Raw genomic sequence first — 16849 nt, 5'->3', positions numbered from 1 at the left:
ACATTAATTGGCAATCTCACCAGTGTCATTCATCATGTTCATTGAATTTACTAATCATTTACCATTCAAGTGCTCCTAAGTCTACGGCAACCTGCACTTCTTAACAAGAATAGTAAGTGTAAAGCCAATTATCACTTCTTGTTCAAACTCACAGGTTGTTGATATAGCCACATACAGGAATGAATAGGATTTCACTTAGTCGGAGCTAAGCCAATATCATTCCACAGCCAAAAGGTTTGGTCTGATAATATCCATGTCCAAACGCATTACAAAAGTTACACAAAGCAAGTTGAACATTCAGACACACACATTTTGTTGAGCTCTAAGCTTTCAACACAAATCACAGACCTAACCTGCCAATAAGGCCCAGCTTGCCAAGAGTACTGGGCTATCAATGCAAGTTTGACACCTCCTACAATGCAGAACAACAAAGACAGTAATTATAGTCAGTGATTACAGGTATTAGAATGAATATTCCATGACAACAAAGACAACCTACAGTCAGTCATCTCTGCTATCACCATAAAGGCCTTGGATAGAGGAGAGGGCTAAATCAGAACAAACCTCATCGAGCATCCTACCAAAGACCCGAGCTATGAATGACTCCTTGTTAATTAGTAAAAGAATCTCTATTTTCATACAATGGCATGTCTGAACTTTCCGGCAAAGATATAGACAAATTATCCCCATATTCAGGGCTAAGATCCAAATACCACTTTATAATGTCATTATAATACCCGTCCACATGCATATCCACAAGGTTTTCATCTTCCCCACTTATAGATAAATCATGCCTAACATCCAAATCTGGAACTTTACAAATCTTAACATCATCCCCAAGAAGAATAGCTTTGTCATCATTGAACTGTTCACCAGGCTCCCAATCCCTCAACTTCAGCCTACTGGTGCAATCAGCACCATTCACTTCCTCAACAATGGTTCTCGAGGGGCTACTCACCCCCTCAACAATTATTTAATGCACATATCACAATATAGAAGTAAAAAATGATGAATTTAATAATTTGCTAAATGAGCTTGCAAATAAAGAATTACCATTAGCTCATTAAACTCTAAATATTATCAGCATTGATAGCATTTGTATCTTCTACTTCACTTTCCTATGAACCAAACAAAATAAATTTTGTCAACAAGTAATAGTAGCAGATAAAAGAGCGAGTAAAAGAACAAAATTTACCACATCCATGTCTTCTAAGAATGTGTAACATTATGGATCCTTCGATGATGATGAACCTATAAATGAAAAAACAATGCATTAGTTATACATTATAACATAAGCATTCACTAATTATAAAAAATGAACTTTCATTACCTCGTGCTTCAACCCACAACCAATTTTGAGAGAACATCAAAGCCTCTACTGTAGTTGGAAGAAGTCTGCTACGATGTGGACTCACCACCCTTCCGCCTGTATTAAAAGCAGACTCTGAAGCAACTGAGGAGACAGGAATAACAAATATATCCTTTGCAATCATTTGTAAAAGAGGATACTTGGGACCACTTGATTTCCAAAAAGATAGTATATCAAAATCTAGAGTTCTTGGCATCATCCCATCTTCTAAGTAATGTTCTAATTCTGATCTCCCATATGCTTTTTCAATATCTTTAGATTGTATAAACTTATCGAAGTCAGAAAGATATTCAATTAGTGGATATTTGGATCCAATACTTGATTGAGGAGGAGAAGGAGGGAAAAGTTGAGGTTCATTGGAGTTGTTTTCTTGTTTTTCATATTCACTAATCAACTCCAAACAAAGATTCTTAATCCTCGTAATTTCATTTAAAGCCTCATTATCCCCATAAATCTTCTTGTAATAATATTCCAACATGCTCAACTTGTATCTTGGATCTAAAAGATGTGGCCACTCCCATAATACCATGGATCACACTCCAATACTTATTAAAATTTTCTAGCATTCTAAGCGCCATGTTTTTCACCACATCTTTTGGATCACTAAACCACTTAGTCATCTCAACTCTAATCCCACAAATAGTTGGAAAGTAGGCATTTGTTGCAGGATACTTTGTACCTAAAAATAATTTTGTTGCATGATAAAATAACTCTAATTTCTCACAATTATCTTGTGCCACCTCTCAATCTTCTTCTGTCGGACAACGCTTGTAGTGGAGATCTCGATATGTCAAACGAGTAAAAACATCTTTATAAAGCAAAGCAGTTTGAAGCATGAAAAAAAGTTGAGTTTCATCAAGTTTTAACATCAAGAGCAAGTTTTTTGGTAATTGAAATATGCATTTGATGAGCAGACTCTTCAAATCTTTGTATTTTCATGGGAGATGATGTTCAATAAGCAACATTGTTATGAATTCTTTCAATTCTTTCTCCAATCACAGTCAAACCATCTTGGACAATCAAGTTGAGAATATGTGCACAACAATGCATATGAAACAACCGTCCATGTAATATTAATGAACCAAATGAAAGTTTATCCAATAAAATGTCTACAACTGCATCATTAGTGGTGCAATTATCCATCGTCAAACTTATCAACTTTCTATCAAGGTTCCACTCAAACAAACAATCCATCAAACACTCAGCAAGAACTTCTTTGGTATATTGATAAAGTACATATAAAAACCTGAACATAATTTAATGAAGGTGATTAAATATTGATATTGAAAAAACATGTCAGTAAGAATTGAAAAAAAAAGATTGACATTTGACAAGTACATTATGATTCGACTTTGCAAGCTCCAAGAATTATCAATGAAGTGTGCAGTGATAGCCATGTATCCCTTCTTTTGATTGAAAGATGTCCACATGTCTGTACTGATGGCAACTCTACTCTTAGTTTTTTCCAACAACTTTATTGTCTTGTCTCGTTCCACATTATAAATTTTATGAATATTTTTCTTTACAGTGTTTCGAACAATCATTTTGAATAAGGGTTGAAGAATATTAGAATATTTTCTAAACCCATAATGATCAACCATACTAAGAGAATATTCATGTAGAATAATCATCATAGCAAGATCTCTTCTTCCACCATCTTGAACAAATTGCCAATTCTCTATTGTTTTTTCGGTATTCACTGTAGCTTTGTTTGTAGCCAAAATATATTGCTTAATATTATTATGCTTAAGCCTAGGACAAATCTTAATATGATCATGCAAATGAGTAGTTCTAGCCTTGGCACCACCAATAAGACATTTATGACAATGATTTCACTCCGACTTATTCTTTCCGCCAATCTTTTTCCTAGTGAAATATTTCCATACAACTGATTTATGCCTACTTGTCCGTTCAAGTGCAAATCTACCCAAATTAGTTGATTGATCTTCATTATCTTTCATTGAAACATGGTTGCTATCAACTGGTGTTACTAGAGCTTGAGACATGCTATGTGAACTTTAAGGTTGAGAAATTAATTTATTGGTTATTGGTTATTCCTCTTCCATATCAAATTACTGCTCACCAACTTATAGATCTACAAAACATTCATAAAAAAGGGACTACCAACAAATTTTCAGACTGCTTATTAGATGTGAACATTAATTAATTTCTCCACAAACATACACACAAATTTACATCCACCACAACACAATTATGCTGCAAAGGTGATAGAGAGATAGTCCAACAAATCCAGTTAGAGGTTGAAAAAATGTCTATCAGATGATGGTAGTTATGATTATGATGGTGATTGTAGACGAGGGCAAATTGGGCGCATGCACACACACATGTAATGCTAAAAGAAATTTCATATACAAAACCAACCCAAATCGAAATGCAGAAAACAAACGGAAACAGTAACAACTTGAACCAATATGACCAATATGGAAAATAAAATACTAATTTGATAAACCAATGTGGCACTGTTAGACATCACATATCAAGTTATTCCCCCTTAAAGGTTTGACTTCAGGGACCAACAAAACAAACAAGAGCAACCATGATTTCCCCTAAGGATTCAAAAGAATCGGCCCACATATTGGATATATGTTTAAACAATTAGTAGTTACCAGCATTTTCTAAAACCACCAAAGTATTCGTACTTTAAGGATAAGTTTTTCATGCCCAAATAACAGTTTGGCGACTACCACCCATATTCTATTCTAACAACATAGTTATGAAAAAATAGCATGCAACGTACAGTTACTAATTCTGGCTAACATTAAGATTCAAAAGCAAACTACTAATATTATGTCATTTATGTTTCACTGTGAAGTGTTCTAATCGCCACAGTGGAATATACACATACTTGTTAGTTGAATACTTTGGGTTTTACATTTGATTTAACATCATTGTACGATGTGCAAAGATCACACTGGAATGAATCACATCTTTTCAAACTTCAGGCTATGGTGCATGATCATAAAATCCCAAACAATAAAAATATCCAATTAACACAACAAAACTGAAGACATTCAGCTACTTAAACTACCTCCATTTAGTTAACCCTCAAGCATACTTAAACTGCCTCCATTTAGAAAAATTAAACGATTTGGTTTTACACCAGCTTTCTTTTGCACCCAAAGGAAAATATCTCCTGCTATTTTTGGCAGGAGATTATGGACCATACTTTTGCACCCAAAGCAATATTAGTCATTTTATTGCTTAATATAAGTCCATCACAAAGGACCATTCTTTCATTGGTGGCTTTATATTTTGATTTTTGTTTCGCTTGGGTGAGGACCTGCATTTTCTAATATTAATCGGAAGAGTAGTGCATCACATGTGTGCATACATGCACACAGATGGAAATGCAAGAAACGACATAAAAATAAATATGTTCTTCCTTTACTTCAAAATTCGATATCTTCCTTTTTACTTAGGTTTTAAATGAGCATAGAAGAGTCCAGAAGCAAAACATCAAATACATAAGATGAGCGCAACAGCCAATCCAGGCAATGTGTCAGTCCAAAATGCAGATTTCCTTTCAGATTGACATTTTCCCATATAATGACACTGGAAAGTATCCAAATAGTTTGCAGTTGTCAACAATGTTGCCAGTCTTGGAACTTCAAATATAAAGATAGGACCAATATGTGTGATGCACTATCAGCTCATCTAAGATTCCACAAAATTAGGGTTGATTCAACTAGATGAGATACAGGAAAATGGAATTAACTTCACAAAGCAGTTGTACGAGCACAAAAGTAACCACAGAAATCTATTCACACCAGAAAATTTTATTGGTTTATAAAGTGGTTCTGATCTATCAAGAGTAGATCTTTTACCCATGGAAGACTAAGTGCTTCTAAAAAATTAGATAGCATCAATTTCCACAACTACAACCATGCAATGCAAATTATCAATTATTTTTATTACACTCATGACTAGAATGAATAACACACGTCAATAGGATAGCTCATAGCAATGCTACACAAATTGCAAAGGAAAAATGACATAATAGTTGAAAGAAGAGAAATATTTCCATTGTATGTCTTTGAGATTTAGCAATGAAAACTAACACACCTTCCACCAATCAGAGCAGGGCCCAGTTTTGCTAAAGCGTGTTCCACTTCTTCACTAACCTGTTTCCATGCATAGAGAAAATAATAAGGCAAATAATGCTCAGGATGCATATCTTATGTTTTCATCATTTAATAAAGTTTGACTTTTGGGCTTTCAGAAGAAATAAATGAAGCAAACAGAAATTTGAAAATGAAATGCTTTAAAAACAAAAATTAGGTTGTAGTTCTTAGGTTCAAGAAAACATGAATTGGTAACAACTAACAAGGTGCATCAACGAGAGGTCGATGATAAGAGATTGAAACAAGTTTGGATAATTTCGTGAGGATCTGTTTGCAAACCATTTCCACCGAGCAATGGTTAGTGGCTTACCAAAATAGGGGCAGTTGGATAGGGGTAGTGGCTTACCAAAAATCCTGGCGTCTGTGGTGAATGGCAGGGGTGACCAACTGTAATGCTCTCCCCATCGTGGGGGGGTTACGGAAGGAGAAGGGGGCGACACCCCTTCGTCTCCCACGAATCAGATCATGGGAGAGGAAGCGGGCTGCCCCCATTTAATACAGAAGGTGGGAGAGGGTAACCGAGCAACCCCCATGGCTATAAAAGCCATGGGGGGGGCTCCTCTCATTTCCCCATTCGATCACCAGAGGAGCAGAGAGGGAGCGTGTAGGGAGAATCAGGAAGAGGTGCTGCAGCCATCGCCGGTAGCCGTCAGGTAAGTCTCCCTCTCTCGTGGGTTGTCTGAATGCAGGGGGTCAGTTGCCGGTGAGTTGCAGCAAAATAGAGACAGGAAGAACCCTGTCCCTGCCTTGCGATAGAAGAGAACGACAGAGGGGTTTCCCCTCTGTTGTTGCTCTCGTTTCGTTGTCTAAACACGATGGTCATCGACAACCTCACAGTTGCCGGCGAGTTACAGCAAAACAGGGACAGGGAGAACCCTGACCCTGCATTTTAATAGAAGAAGGAGAGTAATCGAGGGATTTTCCATCTGCTACTGTCACCACTGATGACGAAAATGGGGAAGGGAGGACCGCCTGCTGCAAGGAGGCAGGAGGTCTGGCCGCTGCCTTCATCATCGCAGGCACCGACCCATCGGCAGAGGTTGCAATAGTTCGACAATAATGATGTTGTCGGAACTGTTGCAGAGAAAAAAAAATAAAGTGGATAGGTGCATTGTGACAGCAGACCGTACTAGTCTATAACGGGCCGAGTCGGGTCCGAAGTAGTTAGCAGACCGAGTCGAGTTTGTAAGGGTGGACCGTTTCGGCCCAGACCGAAGGTGGACCCAATATGGGTCAGACCGACTAAGTCTAGACCGAGACAAACCGGATGCGTGTCAGATTGATTTATCGAGTGCGGTAGAAAAATCGAAGTAGCGAAGACTCGATTTTTCCATTACAAATTGGATTCGGGTTTGGATCTTAGTTTGGACCCAAAACTCAAGTTGGATTCAATTAGACGACCTGATTTAGATCCAGACAAACCCTTTTCAAGCAGGTTTGGATCAAGAATACTGAATCCAGGATCCAAATCATAGTTGAGTTGATGACCTAAGTGGTCAAATTCTATTATAAGTGTGGATCTTAAAGTAACATGAAGTAAAGATGACATAGAGGTCATTGAAAGAGCAAAAAGACCATTTTGCCCTTGATATGCCTACAAAATATACAAGGCATAGCTAAGTGCCCGAAGTCAGATCTATGTGATTCTTGAATCCATGGATTCTACTGCTTGGGTAGAATCTATTAGTAGGGGATTTGTGAACAAAATGGATTCAGAGTCTGACAATTAAGTTTAAGGGTGTTTTGGTAATTTTGATAATATGAGGTATTCATTGTTTTCAGATCAAGGGTTGCAATTGGAATTTAAGCGTTTCAGGTAAGTGAACATTTGAAAATTCCTCCTTAGTTGATTAAAACACATGCTAATTAGTTTAGGCATCTTTATATATGATTCCATGTGCTTCAAATATGTTAGTTTTGTTTATTATAAAGAGACACTGTTTTGCATGCCTAGGAATCTATAAAGCTCAAGTGTGATGCTTCAACCTGATCATGCATAATTTCTGAGTTATAAAATAAAAGTGGCATGACATGATTGCATGTATGAGATTGATGTGTTATGTGAAAATTGGGGGTAGAGTTTCAGAGTCTCAAGGTAAGTATTACCTTGGGAAATGTCACGCTTATGCCTTAGGAGGGGCATTGCAAGTGTCGTGAATTAATTTGTGCTGGGTTGCCATCCTTAACAGTTTAGACATGTAAACATGTGTTAAAAGTAATTAGTGGATATACATTGAAGATTGTATAACGCACTAAATTCAAGATGTGAATGTTGAGTAAAAATTGCCTATAGGATGACCACCCAGTGTGTGATGGGAACTCTACTAGGAGGCATGGTCTAGGGTAATGTTGAGGTGTGTACCTCATGAGTAACCTAGGAATATCTCAGATGTTTCTAGGTGACCCTTAGGGGTTAAAACATTGCCCACTAGACACATGTAGGACGTAGCATGAACCACAAAACCTTGGGGGCAGGTATAGCTCCTTGAGACACCTTGGGGGCGGGTATAGCCACCATGGCTCTTCGGCTAGCTACCGTTTGAGTCCCTTTTCTCCCGGCTTGCAACCGGCGAGCTGCTGCAGCACCTGTATCCGTAGTCTTGGCCGGTTTGGATTATGTTGTTTGTGAGTGGTTCATAAGTCTGGCCAACATTGTAGACTCTGAGTTGTCTACATGGGTTGCTACGCCTGAGAAGGCTATGTTCGGAATAGTCGATTAGAGTAGAAGAGTTGTTTGAAATGATAATAGAGATGCGGTAAAGGGGGTAAAACTCATAACTAACATGTGTGCATAAGTAGCAAAATAAACTAAGACTAGGAGCTTAGAGCTCACTACAGTTGCAACGGTCGTGTCTATTTGTAAATGAAATCTTACTGGGTTGTAGACTCACCCCCTTCTTTTGGTTGCAACTGTAGGTTCAGGGACTGCTGCCACCACTCACAGGACTTAGTACGACTCAGCCACATCAGAAGTATGATTTTTCTTTACTTTTTATTTTGCTTTTGTCTTTGGATGGTTATGATATTGTAAATGGATGTATGGACCTTCAAGTATTGAATAAAAAAATTTCTTGCATGATTTTGAGTTGTTTTTGAGATTATTGAGTAATTTCCCTCTGGGAACTAACGTCCACGAACCCGGGCTCGAGAGGCTCCGGATCGGGTCGTTACAAGTGGTATCAGAGCCAGGTTTCAATAAGAAAAATTGGATTGTAGAGGAAGATTTTGTTAGAATTTGAATTAAGTTGAAGGTCCTAAAAGAACGATAATTACAACCATCCAAAGGAATATGTGGCAAAAGAGTCATAGGATGGTCCTGAACTTATTATTGCCTCTTGTTAGCAGGGATGGATACTAACAACGATAGTGGCAACGAGAGCGACCGTAGAGGTAGTAGGAACTCTGGGAGGCAGAGGCATCCTGAAGTGATCCAAACAGATCAGATGGTTGTCGTTCTTTCACTCTTCGTGACAGCCATGATGGACATCACCAGGGCAATGGGGAGTATGACACCTCTCGTTCTTTCTCCAGCCCCAGTTTCAGTCATAATCAACAACTGGGGGTGCAATAATCGAAAGGAAGAGGCAACACCACCCCAACCATCCGTTGGAGAATCGCCAGGGTCACGAGGACGTCCTCCATATAGGCACGTCCGGAGAGGTTCACTGGCAAATCTAGGTGGTAGGGGAGCTGCAGTATGTTGCTCGGGCTGCGACAGGTCTCATTTCGACCAATTTAGGGCAGGACCGAGCAATGCTACCAGTAACGGGAGAAGTCAGGAGCAACCCAGTGCGTTCGGTCATGAGGGTGTTCAAGGATCGATTGTGCAACAAGGTAGGGGCACTAATGTCATAGAGAATAAACAAATAAGAGAATCAGTGCAACCTCTTCGAGGAATAACCTTACTGAGGAGTGGCAGGGGACATATGAATAGGCACACATACTTACGTGCTCTTAACAACATGGCAGTTCCAGCACCAGTTAGGGTTCCTTCAGACTCCGAGGAAGAAGAAGAACCTACTTACACCCCTCGTACCCCGACACCTTAGTGTTTGTTTTTGTTTAGATCATGTAATAAAGGCCTATGGTTGTCTAGTGATAGTAGTAACGGGTTGTATTACGGAAGAACCCGTGAAAAGCTGTAAAAACGTTGTTTTTATTAATAAATAGTAAGTACTTACGTCAAATGTGCAAACCTGTGTGGAAGCAAACGTAAATTTTAAGTAATCACTTTATTCATATTGCAGTATGAGGACTCGTCAGGGAACATCGTACCAGTCAAGAGGTTCCCAAGTAAGCAAGAGACAAGCAAGCCCTTCTCAAGCAAGGCATGTGAGTGAGGGCTCTGCAAGGAGAAGTGTGGCAAGCCCCATTGGTCCTGTGTCTCCACAAGCATCAGATAGTCTACCTCCAAGGAGCATGGAAGCAGAAGGTGGAGGTGCTTCACCAGTTTCACCTCGACACGGACGTGCTACAGTTGGTAGTGGTGTGCCTCTCGGTTATACCACAGAAAGAATTTTGTATGAGCTATTACAAAATTCACTGCATCAAAATCAAAACCAAGTAGCATCAGGAAGCAATTCTTGGGCTGAGAAGTTCAAGAATATGAGAGTGCCCACATTCGACGGAACTCCTGGAGAAGTAGCAGCAGAGAAATGGATGATGCAAGCGAAGAAAGCACTGGATGCGATACAGTGCCCAGAGGACCAGAAAGCATGGGTTGCGGCATCAAACTTAATTGGGGATGCTGAGTACTGGTGGCGATCCATCAGAGATGTTCTGGGAAGTGGAGAGTTTGTTTTCTGGATTACCTTTAGGAACAAGTTCTATAGACAATTCTTTCCCAGGATCGAGAGGATGGAGAAAGAAGAAGAATTTAGAAAGCTCAAACAGGGAAGTATAAGTGTAGCAGCCTACACCGCAAAGTTCAATTCATTATCCAGATTTGCGAAGGCTTTAGTATCTACTAAGAAGCAAAAATGCAAGCTATATGAGCGCGGATTAAAACCTGAAGTTATGAGGATGGTGGGACCTCTGCAAATTCGGAGGTTCGACAGGTTGGTGGAGATGGCATCTCGGTACGAGTTTTGGGATGCTCGAACAACAAAATCAGAGATACAAGCGAAACCAAAGCAAGTACAACAAGTACAAACTAGTTCGTCGTCCCGAAGGTTTTTCAAGAAGAGGCAAGGCAACGACAGATCTTCGAAGCCACAGGAGGGAAGCAATGCAGAAAACAACAATAAGCAGCAGGGGAAGAAGCCTGAACAACCAGAAGCTAAGAAACCTTGATACCGAGGAGCGCCTTCCAAGGGCAACAACTGTAGGACTTGCGGCTTCAAGCACGAAGGTCGTTGTGATGAAAAGAATATTAAATGCTACAATTGCGGTCAAATGGGACACATTGCAAGGAAATGTCCCCAGCTCGTACAGGGAGAAGGAGCAAAACCTAGGGAGAAACCAGTTGCTCCAGAACGAGTTTATGCAGCAACTCTGCAGGAAGCTTTGACTATCCCTCACGTGGTGGAAGGTACACTCCAAATTTCTGGTGTTAGTGCACATGTTCTAATTGATTCAGGTGCTACACATAGTTTCATCACCCCTATTTTTGCTGCACTATTACCTGTTTCACTAGTACCTCTAAAAATAAAGTATCAAGTAGAGACACCAGTAGGAAAGTCGGTGTATATAGATGAAGTCATCCAAGGATGCATGGTACAAGTCGAAGAACGTCTATTGTCGGTAGACCTTCTAATACTAGACTTTAAGGGAGTGGGCGTTATCTTGGGCATGAATTAGTTATCTAACCATCATGCAACGATTAATTGTCGAGGAAAAAGTGTCAGTTTTCAATACCCTGGAACTTCAACTATCACCTTTCAAGGCGTTAGAAAACTTGCAAAACCGACAATCATATCATGTCTTCAAGCCAACCGGTATCTACAGAAGGGCTGGATTGGATACTTGGCTTATATGAAGACTGAGGATGACCATAAACTTTCAGTCACAAAAGTAGAGATTGTACGGGAATTCGTGGATGTTTTTCTGGAAGAACTTCCAGGACTTCCACCGGATAGGGAAGTCAAATTTCAGATAGATCTAGCTCCAGGTACAACGCCCATTTCTATTCCTCCATATAGGATGGGACCTACTGAACTCAAAGAACTCAAGGATCAACTGCAGGAGTTGTTGGATATCGGATTTATCCGACCATCGGTATCACCTTGGGGCGCATCGATCTTGTTCGTGAAAAAGAAAGATGGGTCATTGCGTATGTGTATTGACTACAGGAAATTAAATGCGGTGAAAATAAAGAACAAGTATCCTCTGCCAAGGATAGATGATCTATTTGATCAACTTCAAGGTGCAGCCTGTTTTTCTAAGTTGGATTTACATTCTGGATATCATCAGCTAAAGATTCGAGAAGAAGATGTTGTCAAGACAGCGTTTCGTTCAAGATATGGTCATTATGAATTCCTAGTCATGCCTTTTGGACTGACGAATGCACCAGTTGCATTCATGGATTTAATGAACCGAGTATTCAAACCATTCTTGGATAAGTTCGTGGTGGTGTTCGTGGATGACATCCTCATATATTCGGCCAGTAAGGAACAACACGCAGAACATTTGAGAATCGTTTTGCAAATACTTAGAGATCAGAAGCTATATGCTAAGTTCTCTAAGTGCGCGTTCTGGCTTGATCAAGTGTCATTTTTGGGACATGTTATCAGTAAAGAGGGAGTGATGGTGGACCCAGTAAAAGTTGAAGTGGTAACCAACTGACCTACAGCCAAGAATGCCACAAAAATTTGAAGTTTTCTTGGGTTAGCTGGTTACTACATACGCTTTGTAGAAGGATTTTCTATATTGGCAGCTCCCATGACTAAGTTGACAAAGAAAGAAATGAAGTTTGAGTGGAATGAGAAGTGAGAGAAAAGCTTTCAAGAAATCAAGAAGCGATTGACCACTACACCAGTGTTAGTTTTGCCTTCTGGCACTGGAGGTTTTACCGTTTATAGCGATGCATCACATAAAGGATTGGGTTGCGTTCTGATGCAACATGGCAGGGTTATCACATATGCTTCAAGACAACTAAAGGTGCATGAGATAAATTATCCAACTCATGACCTAGAATTGACTGCAGTAGTATTCACACTCAAAATATGGCGACATTACTTATATGGAGAACAATTTGAGGTATTCACTGATCATCAAAGTTTAAAATATTTGTTCTCCCAAAAGGAACTGAATATGAGGCAACGACAATGGCTAGAATTATTAAAAAATTATGATTTTGAGCTGAAGTATCACCCAGGGAAAGCTAATGTAGTAGCCGACGCACTCAGTCGAAAAGCAAAATCAGTCACAAGACTATCCATATCAAGTCTGCTGGTGAGCATTGTAGAACAAAAAGCAAAAGTACAATGTCTTCCGGGTCGACTGATGTTTGTCCAGACAACCTTAGGGTCAGAAATTTGGGACAAAATCAAAGAAAAGCAACTCCTAGATCAAGAGTTAGAAAGAATCAGGTCAACAACAAATGATGGTGAAGATCCAAATTTCAAAGTAGACGACCAAGGTATGCTGAGATTTCAGGATCGAATATGTATTCCTAAGGATGAGGAACTTAGGAAACAATTGCTTGCAGAGGCACATCATTCAAAGTATTTCATTCACTCTGGAAGTACAAAGATGTACATGGATTTGAAGAATAATTTCTGGTGGAATGAAATGAAGAGAGATATTGCTGAGTATGTTAGTAAGTGTCTAATATGTCAGCAAGTAAAGATTGAACATTAGAGGCCGGGTGGCCTATTGCAACCACTACTTATTCCTCTATGGAAGTGGGCAGATATAACGATGGATTTTGTTGTAGGATTTCCTAAGACCAGAGAGGGAATGAATGCGATTTGGGTAATTGTTGATAGACTGACCAAGTCTGCACATTTTCTCGCATGCAAGACAATGTGTTCCTTTAAACAATTAGCTCATCTTTTCATTAAAGAGATAGTGAGATTGCACGGAGTGCCAGACTCCATTGTTTCTGATAGAGATTCGAAATTTACTTCCAAGTTTTGGCAAAACTTTCAAGAAGCAATGGGAACTCAGTTGAAAATAAGCACAGCTTTCCACCCGCCGACGGATGGGCAGTCAGAAAGAACCATCCAAACGCTGGAGGATATGTTGAGAGTCTGTACACTAGAGTATCGCAACTCATGGCACAATATTCTGCCGCTAATTGAATTTGCCTATAATAACAGCTTCCAAGCTAATATTGGGATGGCTCCCTATGAAGCCTTATATGGGAGACGTTGTAGGATGCCGCTATGCTGAAACCAAGTTGGTGAAAGAAAAACCTTAGGATCTGAATTGGTTTAGCAAATGGAGGAGCAAATCAGATTCATTCGTGAAAGACTCCAGGCAACTCAAAGTCGTCAGAAAAGTTATGCAGATAAGAGGCGATGTGAGTTGGAGTTTGAGTTAAGTGATCACGTCTTCTTAAAGATATCACCGTTTAAAGGGGTAATGAGGTTTGGAAAGAAGGGCAAACTAAGTCCAAGATATATCAGACCATTTGAGATTTTGAAAAGAATAGGTTCTACAACCTATCAGTTGGCATTACCTCCATCGCTTTCCAGAATACATAACGTATTTCATGTATCCATGTTAAGAAAGTACGTGCCAGATCCTTCACATATACTGGATACAGTGGAGTCGGTGTTAAACATCCAAGAAGATTTAAGCATTCAGGAAGAACCAATTGAGGTAATTGAATTTAAGAAGCACAAGCTCAGAAACAAGGTTGTCCCAATGGTCCTAGTGCGATGGAAGCATCACAGTAAAGATGAAGCTACATGGGAGAATGAGGCTGATATGCGCTTACAATTTCTCCATTTATTTTCGAGAAAGATTTGGGACGAATCTTTTTGTAAAGAGGGTGGAATTGTAACGCTATCCCCATCGTGGGGGGGTTACGGAAGGAGAAGGGGGCGACACCCCTTCGTCTCCCACGAATCAGATCGTGGGAGAGGAAGCGGGCTGCCCCCATTTACTACAGAAGGTGGGAGAGGGTAACCGAGCAACCCCCATGGCTATAAAAGCCATAGGGGGGGCCTCCTCTCATTTCTCCATTCGATCACCAGAGGAGCAGAGAGGGAGCGTGTTGGGAGAATCAGGAAGAGGTGCTGCAGCCATCGCCGGTCGCCGTCAGGTAAGTCTCCCTCTCTCGTGGGTTGTCTGAATGCAGGGGGGTCACCGGCAACCTCACAGTTGCCGGTGAGTTGCAGCAAAATAGGGACAGGGAGAACCCTGTCCCTGCCTTGCGATAGAAGAGAACAACAGAGGGGTTTCCCCTCTGTTGTTGCTCTCGTTTCGTTGTCTAAACACGGGGGTCGTCGGCAACCTCATAGTTGCCGGCGAGTTGCAGCAAAACAGGGACAGAGAGAACCCTGTCTCTGCATTTTAATAGAAGAAGGAGAGTAATCGAGGGATTTTCCCTCTGCTGCTGTCACCACTGATGACGAAAATGGGGAAGGGAGGACCGCCTGCTGCAAGGAGGGAGAAGGTCTGGCCGCTGCCCTCATCATCGCAGACACCGACCCATCGGCAGAGGTTGCAATAGTTCGACAACAATGATGTTGTCGGAACTGTTGCAGAGAAAAAAAAATGAAGTGGATAGGTGCGTTGTGACAGTAGACCGTATTAGTCTATAACGGACCGAGTCGGGTCTGAAGTAGTTAGCAGACCGAGTCGAGTTTGTAATGGTGGATCGTTTCGGCCCAGACCGAAGGTGGACCCAATATGGGTCAGACCGACTAAGTCTAGACCGAGACAAACTGGATGCGTGTGCGATTGATTTATCGAGTGCGATGGAAAAATCGAAGTAGCGAAGACTCGATTTTTCCATTACAAATTGGATTCGAGTTTGGATCTTAGTTTGGACCCAAAACTCAAGTTGGATTCAATTAGACGACCTGATTTAGATCCAGACAAACCCTTTTCAAGCAGGTTTGGATCAAGAATACCGAATCCATGATCCAAATCATAGTTGAGTTGATGACCTAAGTGGTCAAATTCTATTATAAGTGTAGATCTTAAAGTAACATGAAGTAAAGATGACATAGACGTCATTGAAAGAGCAAAAAGACCATTTTGCCCTTGATATGCCTACAAAATATACAAGGCATAGCTAAGTGCCCGAAGTCAAATCTATGTGATTCTTGAATTCATGGATTCTACTGCTTGGGTAGAATCTATTAGTAGGGGATTTGTGAACAAAATGAAGTCAGAGTCTGACAATTAAGTTTAAGGGTGTTTTGGTAATTTTGATAATATGAGGTATTCATTGTTTTCAGATCAAGGGTTGCAATTGGAATTTAAGCATTCCAGGTAAGTGAACATTTACAAATTCCTCCTTAGTTGATTAAAACACATGTTAATTAGTTTAGGCATATTTATATATGATTCGATGTGCTTCAAATATGTTAGTTTTGTTTATTATAAAGAGACACTGTTTTGCATGCCTAGGAATCTATAAAGCTCAAGTGTGATGCTTAAACCTGATCATGCATAATTTCTGAGTTATAAAATAAAAGTGGCATGACATGATTGCATGTATGAGATTGATGTGTTATGTGAAAATTGGGGGTAGAGTTTCAGAGTCTCAAGGTAAGTATTACATTGGGAAATGTCACGCTTATGCCTTAGGAGGGGTATTGTAAGTGTCGTGAATTAATCTGTGGTGGGTTGCCATCCTTAACAGTTTAGACATGTAAACATGTGTTAAAAGTAATTAGTGGATATACATTGAGGATTGTATAACACACTAAATTCAAGATGTGAATGTTGAGTAAAAATTGTCTATAGGATGACCACCCAGTGTGTGATGGGAACTCTACTAGGAGGCATGGTCTAGGGTAATGTTGAGGTGTGTACCTCATGAGTAACCTAGGAATATCTCAGATGTTTCTAGGTGACCCTTAGGGGTTAAAACATTGCCCACTAGACACATGTAGGACGTAGCATGAACCACAAAACCTTGGGGGCAGGTATAGCTCCTTGAGACACCTTGGGGGCAGGTATAACCACCATGGTTCTTCGGCTAGCTACCGTTTGAGTCCCTTTGCTCCCGGCTTGCAACCGGCGAGCTGCTGCAGCACCTGTATCCGTAGTCTTGGCCGGTTTGGATTATGTTGTTTGTGAGTGGTTCATAAGTCTGGCCAACATTGTAGACTCTGAGTTGTCTACATGGGTTGCTACGCCCGAGGAGGCTATGTCCGGAATAGCCGATTAGAGTAAAAGAGTTGTTTGAAATGATAATAGAGATGCGGTAAAGGGG

General features: G+C 40.3%; 1 protein-coding gene across 1 annotated transcript; it reads left to right on the top strand.

The window, feature by feature from the left end:
- The first annotated feature begins 10905 nt into the window (after nt 1-10905).
- On the top strand, nt 10906-11310 carry LOC149834817 (uncharacterized). The gene has a single exon (XM_090009459.1). The coding sequence runs from the start codon at nt 10906-10908 to the stop codon at nt 11308-11310; it is 405 nt and encodes a 134-aa protein (XP_089865585.1).
- The last annotated feature ends 5539 nt before the right edge of the window (nt 11311-16849 follow it).

Source organism: Nuphar pumila, chromosome 6 (assembly GCF_984573655.1).
Source record: "Nuphar pumila chromosome 6, dmNupPumi1.hap1.1, whole genome shotgun sequence".
NCBI classification, from domain to species: domain Eukaryota; kingdom Viridiplantae; phylum Streptophyta; class Magnoliopsida; order Nymphaeales; family Nymphaeaceae; genus Nuphar; species Nuphar pumila.
This window is presented reverse-complemented; position numbering and strand designations above follow the sequence as displayed.

Coding starts and splice junctions, on each gene's coding strand:
- LOC149834817 (XM_090009459.1), top strand. CDS start 10,906: ATGGGACACATTGCAAGGAAATGTCCCCAGCTCGTACAGGGAGAAGGA.